At 45.9% G+C, this 11147-nt stretch overlaps 1 protein-coding gene across 1 annotated transcript in view; it reads right to left on the reverse strand.

Annotated features, from left to right (window-relative positions):
• Window positions 1-784: 784 nt before the first annotated feature.
• Window positions 785-11147, reverse strand: part of tbc1d30 (TBC1 domain family, member 30) — a gene marked incomplete at both ends in the record, with an annotated part of 44420 nt that continues 34057 nt past the window's right edge. The window contains 4 exons of the mRNA XM_080754237.1: window positions 785-1542; window positions 1746-1899; window positions 6610-6905; window positions 8859-9098. Of these exons, the coding sequence (XP_080610363.1) occupies window positions 785-1542; window positions 1746-1899; window positions 6610-6905; window positions 8859-9098 (1448 nt within the window). The remainder of the gene's footprint in view (window positions 1543-1745; window positions 1900-6609; window positions 6906-8858; window positions 9099-11147) is intronic.

The following is an 11147-nucleotide window of genomic DNA, read 5'->3' on the forward strand; positions in this document are numbered from 1 at the left end:
TGGTCCTTTATCCATGAATCCAAAACGAAAACGCCCGTCTAGGACGGAGACCATTTCAAACCTGGGTCCAATAGAAATGTCATCTATACTCATCAAAAGGGCCTTCGTGTTCAGAATGTTTCTCTATTAGAGCCAAGGGAGCTCTGCAATTGTCCGCTTTAAAGAGTTAAACATGATTTATTATATTATTTACCATTTACCAGTGTCTGAGACGGCGTACTGTAAAGTCTTCACAGTTATAATTTAAGTATATCTTTTTTTTTTACATTCTCAGAATTAAATAAAGACTGAGAATGTTACTGTGTACATTGTATCAACATTGAGCAAATGACTTTCAAATTAATATCACAGCTCATACAAGGCCACACGCAGTCTTCAAGAAGAGAGGGTGCAACTCATGTGCGTACTGTGGCACAAAGTAGAAGAACTATAACCGTTGTTGTGTTTTCGTGGCAATGCAGGCAACATGGTGGCACTCGAGAACAACATACCACAACAACCATGCGTGTCCTAACTACACCAGGACTACACCAGTGGTTCCCAAACTTTTTAGCCTGTGACCCAAAATCGGACGTTTTCCCGGGGCCCCAAACTAGTGAAAATAAGAGTTTATCTACGAGCTCACAACACATCGCAAGAGCTCGTATTATATTTTACTCGCGTCGTGACCCATAACATTTGGTCCGTGACCCACAGAAGGGTCCCGAGTCGACCCAGTTGTTTGGGGGAACCAGTGGTCACTACACCGCGTGGCTCAGTATACAGTATAACCCGACATAGGCCATCATCGCCTCCTGGTGGTGGTGGCGGCGACGCCGCGGTTGAGGTTGAGGTTGAGGTTGAGCTGCGGGAAGTGGACGGTGGGCGTGCGGGACGTGGGGCCGTACAGGCCCAGGTTCCGCGCCGCCGCCGACCTCCGGGGCTGCTTGACCGAGGGGAACGGAGAGAAGGTGGAGGAGGTGGAGGAGGAGAGGGCGGGGGTGGACGGGGACGAGGGGACGCGGGGGCCAGGCCCGGAGGAGGAGGACGAGGCGAGAGAGTGGAGCGAGGGAGTGGACGGGGAGGAGGTCATGACGCGGAGGGAGGAGGACCGGGGCGGCGAGGAGGAGGGAGAGGAGACGTTCTGAGCTGAATTATTTGGGGATCTGGGGTCGGACGAGGGGATGGGAGAGGGAGGGTGATGGAGAACAGACGGGGAGGGGGATCGGCGAGCGATGGAGCCGGAACTCGAACACAAGTCGGATTCTCTCCGATGGCGCGACGACGACGACGGAGGAGGAGGGGGCAGAAGGATGGGTACGGCTGGTTCACGTTTCTTAGCGTCTGGGCGAGGTTCCAGTGGCGGAGGCGTGGTGGCGGTGGTGGTGGTGGGGGCGGGTGAGGAGGGGTTGGCGCTGCCGGGTGAGGGGGCGTCCGGGTTCGGTGGCGTCACCGCGGCGGCTTCTTCTTGGTCCGTCTCCAGCTCCAAGGAGGCCAGCTGCTGCTCCACCTCTCCCATGATGCACCTCTTCACCTCGCCGACGTCCGCGTGGTCCACAGGCTCTGGAGGAGGAGGAGCAAGGTTATTATAGTTAACACACTGGGTGCCCACTGCTGGCTCACTTTTCACCTTTCTGTCCAACAACCAAACAGAACTTACACACTTACCACTGCTAAAAAAAACAAGTTGAAGTCGAAACCAACTAAACTACTAAACTAAACTATATATAGTTTAACTATAATGAAGAATCCAAAACCACTCCAACCTTGAGGAGGATCACACGCAGGGGATTCGCTCCTCTTCTCGTCCGCCTCTCCATCGATTTCCTCCTCGCTCCTCCTCTCTTCTTCTCCTCCGTCCTCTCTTCTCTCCGTTCCCTCCGTCTCTCCTCCGCCTCCCTCTTCCTCCTCGTCCCTCTCCTGGGAATAGGGATGGAGCTCGTTACTTTTTATGGATAATGCTTATTGAGCCAGGATTTTATGGGGCCCGCTATTGAGCGTTTTCTAATATTTTGTGTAAAGTTCTTTGTGCAAATTCTGAACAGACAGGGGCGTCAATTGGGTATGGCAGGGGTATGCAGTAGGGATGTGCGCGTGTATTCGGTTATCCGACTAAACGGTTTGTAAACCACTATTCGTTTTGAAAATACAATTCGATTATTCTATTAAATATATTTTTAATTATTGAGATATTAACTTTATTAAACATTTAAATTCTGCGCCCATATTACCGTCTTGTCTTAATAAAATGTTACTTTTTAACAAGCAAATTAAGCATTCCCTTGGTTGATTTGCGGCCCATGACTGTCTGTGTCACAGTCTGACTGTTGCGCGCTGTGGTCAGTGGTCGCGCTGACCTGCAGTGAGTGTGCATGGCACTGCACGCAGCCACACACCAAGCAGGCTGTCCGCTGCGCGAGTAAATTAATGGCAATTAAGCGACGTGTATCTTAAAGATACTGGATGTGAATCACTCGTTACCTCGAGTAGGATAGCCTGCACGCTGCATCTGTGATCCGGTCCATGAATTAATCCATATTTTGGGGTGAGAACAAGCCAAGGAGAATGCTTAATCATACATTTGCTGAGAATGGAATACCATTATGTAGCTAACTTTGAAGAGAACAGAGCTGTTGCTCAGTTAGTATAGCGACTCCAGTCAGAAAGACATCAGCTGTTGTAGCGACCCAGCTGAGACTGATGCGCTAATTATTGATCTGACCTAGATTCACGCAATGACGTAATTGATTAATTTGAGCAAGATTTCAATATTATATAAAATTTTAAAAGGCTTTTATATACTCTTGATACTTTTTTTCAAATGAGGTTTGCCCTAATAGATCGAAGTGCTCAGTTTTGGCTATTTTCTGTGTGAAATGACAATAAAAAAAATAACAAAATTAATCGAATAGTCGAATATTCGTTTTCAAAATTTTCGTGTACACGTCAGTGAAATTAGTCGCTAGGAACATCCCTAGTATGCAGCTGCCATACCCTGGGTCCAGGGGGGAAAATAAAAGTTACTTTTAAATATAAATCCATGAATGTCTCTTTGTCTATCTGTGCTGGTTATTATGTTGTTAAATTACAGTAAAATAACTACAAATGCATAATTTAACATAACTAGCCCTTACCCGTTCAAAGATATGAGCTTCGAAATGATGTGCAGTGTGTGGATTATGGGATGTGCACTGTGCACACAGTATATGAGGGATGGAAAGTAACTTTAACTGGTGCTTGCATGCTAATATGTAGGAGCATCAATGTAAGAAATACCCGTTCCATTTAACGGCTACAGAGATACTGTGTACCGATCTGCATGATTTTGGACAACATCTGTAACAGGGCCAGAACCACCACCCCCCCCCCCGCCCGCCCGCCCGCCCGCCTGCCCGCCTGCACACACACACACTCCCCCCCCCCCCCGTGTGTGTGTGTGTGTGTGTGTGTGTGTGTGTGTGTGGGTTTGTGTGTGATTGTGCATGGCCTGAACAACAGCGCCCCTCCCTTAACATGTGTGGTCACAAAAGGTACTGTAGGCTAAATAGATATAGATACACCATAAAAATGCAATTATACAGCATACGATTTGTGAAAGTGACAAACGGGCTTCACAGTTATGTCAGGTGTGTTCATATGCTGATGGTGATGCGATTTCAGATCAATTGCTCCAGCCACTGAGGAGAAACGCGGTTTCAGACAGACACTCAGACAGACAGACATTCGGAAAATTATATGTTAGATGGTCACTTTAACAAGGTATTATAATTATATTCTCACACTTGTATTCTCCCCAGCTTGACAAAATGGTATATTACCAGGTTCCGCAGGTCAGCTGCACAGGTGCAATGCATTATTGTAAATTGTGGCATGTTTACTAACATGCTAAGTTTAGCTGCACTTGAAAAAACGTTCCAGGCTGCCATATCGAGCCCAAGAAACCATAGAAACCTGTGTAAAAAACTGAGAAAAGTTTTTTTTTTCAGACATTGTGAAAATAGCCGATCTACATGCTATTTTCACAATAGAACCGTGTTATCCAAAATGTGTAATGCCTATTTTCCATGAGGACTCCCATCTTTGCCATACCCTAGCTTTTGCTGAACTGACGCCACTGTGAACAGATCTTTTCTTTTTTTTACTTATGACCGAGTTTGTTGCTGACCACCATCTACGAAGATGGCAATATTGACAAAAGTAACAAATATTATCATTAAATATCATTAAAACAATCATTAAATATTATCATTAAATATCATTAAAACAATCATTCATTAGTGTGCAATAAGTGTTAAATGGCTTTATTGCGACCGTATGTAGCACGTTTACTCTGAAGGTCACGCCTGACACTGTGGTTCCCCTGACACATCACTGTGACATCACAGGTGATATCACAGGTGAGGTGACATCACCTACAGTATGTAAAAGTCCATATATGGGTATTCCCCAGAATCCCTTTGATGCCCATACTGTATATATAGATGTCATCGATTTATATCACTGGCCAGATGGCCAAGACATGGCCCATACTGTATGTGTGGCTGGTTTAGATAGGGATCTCCATGTATGAGCATAAAAGGGATTGTATGTTGTGATGTCATGGGAACCACTCTAACAGAATCTCCCTTTTATGCCCATATATGGAGATCCCTGATGTCATCAATATTAAGCCCATATATAACAGGACTTCATATGGGAATGCCCATATGTGTATGACTGGTTCAGACAGGGATCTCCATGTATGGGCATTAAAGGGATGTACTATATACAGTACATGGATCTCCATATATGGGTACCAGGGGTCTCCATATATGGGTAACTGCTCCGATATACAGTACATCACTGGCCAGATGGCCAAGAATTGCGCCTCAGACCTCACGCGACCTCGCCCTTTAGGTCTTACTAGTGTTATTGCGACCGTAGGTCGCATTTACTACCAAAACCTCCACCGGCTGTCCGTCTGTGAGTGAGTCAGTCACACTTTTGCCCTGCTCATATCTCCACAACCGTTGCCCCCATCCATGCCAAATTTTGCACACACACTCCTTACCTGCCAAACTACAACCTCCAAGGACCCCCGGAGCTCCAGGGACCCCCAGGTCCCTGGGGGACCCCCAGGTGTAAAAAAATGTCCCTCCGTGAGTCAGACGTCACACTTTTGCCCTGCTCATATCTCCACAACCGTTGCACCCATCCATGCCACATTCTGCACACACACTCCTTACCTGGCAAACTACAACCTCCAAGGACCCCCGGAGCACCAGGGACCCCCAGGTCCCTCGGGGACCCCCAGGTGTAAAAAATGACCAAATGTGCAAAAATGACCAAATGACCACCCCAACGGGGCTGCTTACGGGGAATTCCTGGGGACCACCCACTCCTGGTGCTCCAGAACGGATGCAAAAGTGGTGGCGCCCCCAGTGGAGGACCCCCTCCACTGCAGCTCACATAAAATGCCGTAACTCGGGCTAGGAGCGTCCGGGACAGCCGGGGCCGGTACCTATTCGTCCGCCAAGGCAACGCGGAGACCCCACCCCTCATTTCTCACATGCCCCTCTTCTAGCGCCACCTTCAGGCCGATTTTTAAAACACATTTTTGGACACTGCTCCTACAGTTTTTGCCCTAAAATCACGCAAATCGCTACACAGTATGTCTACACTCATCCCATCAACATGAATCTGTCCCATATAGCGCCACCTTCAGGCCGATTTTTAAAAACACATTTTTGGACACTGCTCCTACAGATTTTGCCCTAAAATCACGAAAATCACTACACAGCATGTCTACACTCATCTCATCAACATGGATCAGGAAGATTTTGGAAAAACAAATTTTTGCCCTATTTGGGGAGATAAGCGACCTACGGTCGCTTATCTCCCGATTAGGGAGTCTTACTGGTGAATAGTACTGAATAATGTCTTGATCGCCTCTTGTCTTGATTGTTTAACCGATTCAGAACGGGTACGCATTATTGTGTATCATTATTTTATGCTTTAACTATTGAAAAATAACAGATATACAAGCTCACAGCACGGCAGGAGTGCCACGCTGCGAGCTTGTAGATCTGCTATTTTTAAAAAATCGTGAAAATTAGAATTTTGACCCGATTCTATAAGTGTCTTTTGAATCCTTCTAAGGTTTTTTGAAAAACCTATGTTTCTGTGTCAGCAATCTGGCCAGCCATCGTCAAAGAAAAGGTCCTTTTCACTTAACTGGAGCTCAGTTAGTTTGTTCTTGAGAAACTACTATGTCAGTGGTTCTCAAACCTTTTCATGTGAAGGACCCCCAAAATGATATGTATTTGGCCACGGACCCCCATCTCAAAATATTTAGTTCCAGGGACCCCCCCAGATGCAAAATTTGAGTTACAAACGTTCGCTTTTGAGATTTGCACACATTTTCACGACTTCTTCAAAAATAGCAGATCTACAAGTGAGCTTGTATATCTGCTATTTTTTCAATAGTTAAAGCATTCAATAATCCTAGGCCTAAATGGGTTTTAAACAAGATGTCAGGAGCCGCTATGCTCGATAACAAGCTTGATAAGCCCAAAAGCTTATTGATACCGGGTACTCAATAAATGTGTCATCGAGTTTACCCTGTACCCGTGTTTCGAGCTGCATCCCTACCTGGGAATCGTCGAGGCCCATCTGTGTGCGGGCACGCGCCAGGTTCCTGCGCTGGACGCGGACGTGCGTGCGCCACGGCGACGCCGCGTCTCCCGAGGGCAACGAGCCGCAGCGGTGCCTGGCCGGGGAGCCGGGGCTCTGGGGGCGCAGAGGAGCGGGGCGGGCCCCGGGGGGCCTGCAGCCTCCCCGGGGTGGGGGGCCTCCGCCACGAGGCTTCCTGCCCAGCAGGAGGTGGTTGACCACCGGGGTGGAGGGGTTGAGCTGGGAGGGCAGGACGCTGGTGGCAGGACACTTATCTGAGGAGGATAGATAGATAGATACCTTTATTATCCCACAGGGGAAATTCAGTTGCCCAGAGGCAGCACAGTAGTTTAAGGTTAGTAAGTAGTGTACAGTCCAAAGAGCAAGCACAAAAAAAGAAGAATATAAACATAAAGTGTCGAAAAGCTATTGCAAAAAAGAAGAATATATACATAAAGTGACCACGAAACATTCAACGCTCATAAGTGACACCTGACATGTCACACACACACAAAAAAGCTATACTCAAGGCACAACTTAACAAACAGTAGGAGACAACGGTAGGATGTAGAGGTGAGAGACAATAAGGCACACGCATCGTGTGTGTGTGTGTAGGCCTGTCACAATTATTACATAATCGTCCAAACGCAATTATTTGACATGATCACAATTATTTAGTATAATCGTTTCCATGTTGAAAAAAGTTCATATATTTTCAAACATTTAAAAAGAAAATAGAGGAAATAGCCGATCTACAAGCTCAAAACACGTTGCGATTCAATGTTCTTTTTTTTACGATCAAGTTGTCAAAAGTCAGTAATTTCTTTATATATTCAGGTTATGTGTCATAACTGCCATGCGCAACTTCAAAGCCTAAAAGACAAACAGAAATGTCACTCAAATAATTGCCTTGGCAAGCAGGAAGTTATTCTAAGCTAGCATTGGACGAAAAGAAAACACAATTAAATCGTACATCGCAATTATTTGAGTGAAAGTTAATCGTCATGTAAAATGTCAATCGTGAAAGGATGATCGAGGCGGCGAGGAGGAGGGAGAGGATACATTCTGAGAAGGGGATCTGGGGTCAGACGAGGGGTTGTTGCCCCCCAAAACCCATCACCAGGTAGGCTTCATAATAACCATCACCACTTACACCCGCTTAGGCTTCATTACCGTCACCACTTGAAATACGTAGGCTTCTAATGTCACTCAGTTAAACCAGCAAAGTAAAGTAATTTATCTGTCTCTCTTTGTTGTTGTTTTATTGCTGTATTATTTAGTGATTCAGAATGTCACATACTGTATATAAATAATCAAGCTGATTTCTTTCACTTTCTAAATAAAGCAACAACAAAACAAGTCTTCTTTGTTCAAGTACAATGCTTTGGGGCAACTCAGCGAGATCAGTTAAAATAAAGAATTCATTAATATGCACAAAGGTAGAACAATTAATAATATGCCATTAACTTGCGAAAACACCGTGATTGCATTCAGTCAAACACCAATAAATCAATCAATGTGATTGGTTAGGCCCCAGTGTGGTTATTGCTACAGTACAGTTGGCGGTAGGTACCATTGTTGGTTTTGGTGGGGGGCTCCTGAGAAACCTGGGAGGTTGTGGTCAATCCAAGTTCAGAGCCTAAGAGTCACATAAAGTCACACGTATGTATTTATTATTATGTGTGCATGTGTTACAGTGTTTTTGAGGTACCAGTGAGATTGGGACCTGGGCGCTTGTTTTGTAGTTCACCTTATGGGCAGTCCCAGTGGCGTGCAAGACACCAGTCATGTTGCCATACCTTAGCAACAGGCATGATACATTTATTTTAAGAAGTACATTCTATTTTTCCCCTGTTTCTACGGTTTCTTGGGCTGGATATGGCAGCCTGGAATGGTTGTTCAAGTGCAGCTAAACTTAGCATGTTAGTAAACGTGCAAAACATACAAATGAAACCAAATGGACCCGTAAGGGTCAGAGTTAAGGGGGAGACCTTGACATTTTACAGTTTGAGAACTACAGTACTGATTTAGACCAAAATGCAGGTTTAAAATTAATTCTGGAAATGAATCTCTGTATTAGCAATTCAACAGGATTTTCTATAAGGCTCCCTCATTGTATCACGCTATATATACGATATCTCTGAAAAGGAATATTGTGGAGACGTTGTATCGTCTTAACGATATTTATCACCATATCGCCCACCCCTGCCCTTGCGTCACATCCTTACCCGTGCGTATGTAGAGCTGCATGGCCTGCTGCTGCTGCCGCCTCTTGATGCGCACGTACTGCTTCTTCAGGGCGTTGATGTCCGTGCTCATCCTCTCCATCATCATGCTGTTGATGGCGGCCTGGTGCTCCGCCCGGCCCCCGCCCGCTCCCCCCAGCCCCCCTCCTCCTCCTCCTCCCCCGGCAGCGCCCACCGCTCCGGGGCTCAGCTCCGCCATGTTGCCCTGCTCGCCGCGCTGCTCTGCAGGAAGACGGACAAAGGGAAAACAATGGAGAGAGAGGCTTTTAGGGTCATCCTGATGGCGGCGACCGTTTAATCACAATCCCACATTTATTTATGACCTAACTCAAGTGGGTCTATGGCACCCTGGTCAGAATAGCCGATGAAAACGGCATGAACCTACAGACACCGGAAGTGGCGGAAGTGCTGCGGTTAACGGAAGTTACGTCATGCGTTGCAGTCCGTTTACATAAAGATTGTAGCTCTTAACTCAATCTTAATAGGTGTCCTTTGTCAGAATCCATGTTTTTGTTTGGATATTGTTTATTACGAGCGCAACCGATGGGTCGGGAGAAGTAGAACAGTTTTTTTCGCCAGCGGGGAATATGAAAAAAAAAAAACATCCGGTGAAATTCTCCCGGTGGAAGTAGCACCGTTTCATGCCGTTTCAGCCTATGGTCTTGACCAGGCTTTTCTCTTCGCAGATGAGTAAGCCTGGCTACGCGAGGCTAGGTCTATGGCAAGGGGTTCTCATAGCGTGGCACCGAGTGCCACGCTATGAGCTAGTAGGTCTGCTATTGTTGCGACCGTCAGGTCCCACAGTTACTATGAAAACCTCCACTGGCTGTCCCTCACGTTACGTCACATCACACTTTTGCCCCTACTCTTATCGCCGCCACCGTTGGCCCCATCGATGCCAAACTTTGCACACACACACTCCTTGGATGACCATGCGTGAGCTACGAAGGGCTAAAAACGCTTTGGGAAACCCGGCCTATGTTTTTAGCCAATGTCTTGGCCTGATTGGCTCCTTCCCTGACTGTCAGGAAGAGATTGTTGTAGAAGGAAGCGGGGATCTGTCTGGAGGAAACAACAGAGATAGTGTTTTTACTGGGCGAGACTGGGCAGAACCAGGGCTGGAACTCACAGATCTGGGGCATTAGAACGTCTGGAACCATTTGCTGCTGTTTCAGGATTCCCACTCTGCCCCACATTCAACCTCTGACAATTAACTCACTACTACAAAAATCCTATCCTGCCAAGTAGTCTGCTCCCAGTGGGACGTACATCAGAGGACCCTAGGGAGACGCTTGGGAGTAGGGATGGGACGATACGCGATATTATCGTTTATCGTGATTATCGGGGAGATTTAATTTATCGTGATATCGTCCTCCGTCATGCACTGGGATCAATTCACCTTTTATTTGCCGAGCTGCATATCTGGTGCCACTTAAACCCTCTGTAATTGGTAAAAGGTAATATACATACTTGATACAGTCTTTTTTTCACTCTAATAAATGTCTTTGCCAAAAAAATTGCTGATCTACAAGCTCACAACGTGTCGCGTTGCGACGCGTTGTGAGCTTGTAGATCTGCAATTTTTTGGGCAAATGTTCCACCTCAGGATAATGGATTTTGATTATCGCGATAATATCGTAAATCGCGATATATTTTGTCACAATAATCGTGATATGAAATGTTCATATCGTCCCATCCCTACTTGGGAGGCATCCGTAGTTTTGACTCACAATATTTGCAAGTGTTGAACTGGGCTAAAACACTGTGCTGGATAGTTGCTGGACAAGAACAACATGTTTACCAGAGTCCATGTTGCTGGAAACACTGTCTCTTGTTGGGATTTAACCTGGGTCTGGACAATACAGTATATTGTGATATTAGACTAGATTTATGTGTGTTACTTTTCCTGATTTTTCCTGATTTTAATAACTTTTTATACCTTCAAAAATGTAAAGAAAATGGGCGTACAACAAACTTTGAGCGCTTTGTGCCAAGATGTAGGCCAAACAGATGTAGGCCACACTCCAGAACCCAGACATTTAGTGGGCTTTTAGTAAAGAAAATGGGTGTACAACAAACTTTGAGCGCTTTGTGCCAAGATGTAGGCCAAACAGATGTAGGCCAAACTTCAGAACCCAGACATTTAGTGGGCTCAAACTTTCAGACGCTTCAGAGCCTGGACAAACAAAAAAATGGATCAATAAGGAGGTATCTGGTCATTCTAAATGCATTCTAAATGCAATGGCTAGCACAGTGGAGAAAATGGCCACT

This window comes from Nannobrachium achirus (assembly GCF_963921795.1).
Source record: "Nannobrachium achirus genome assembly, chromosome: 23".
NCBI lineage: Eukaryota > Metazoa > Chordata > Actinopteri > Myctophiformes > Myctophidae > Nannobrachium > Nannobrachium achirus.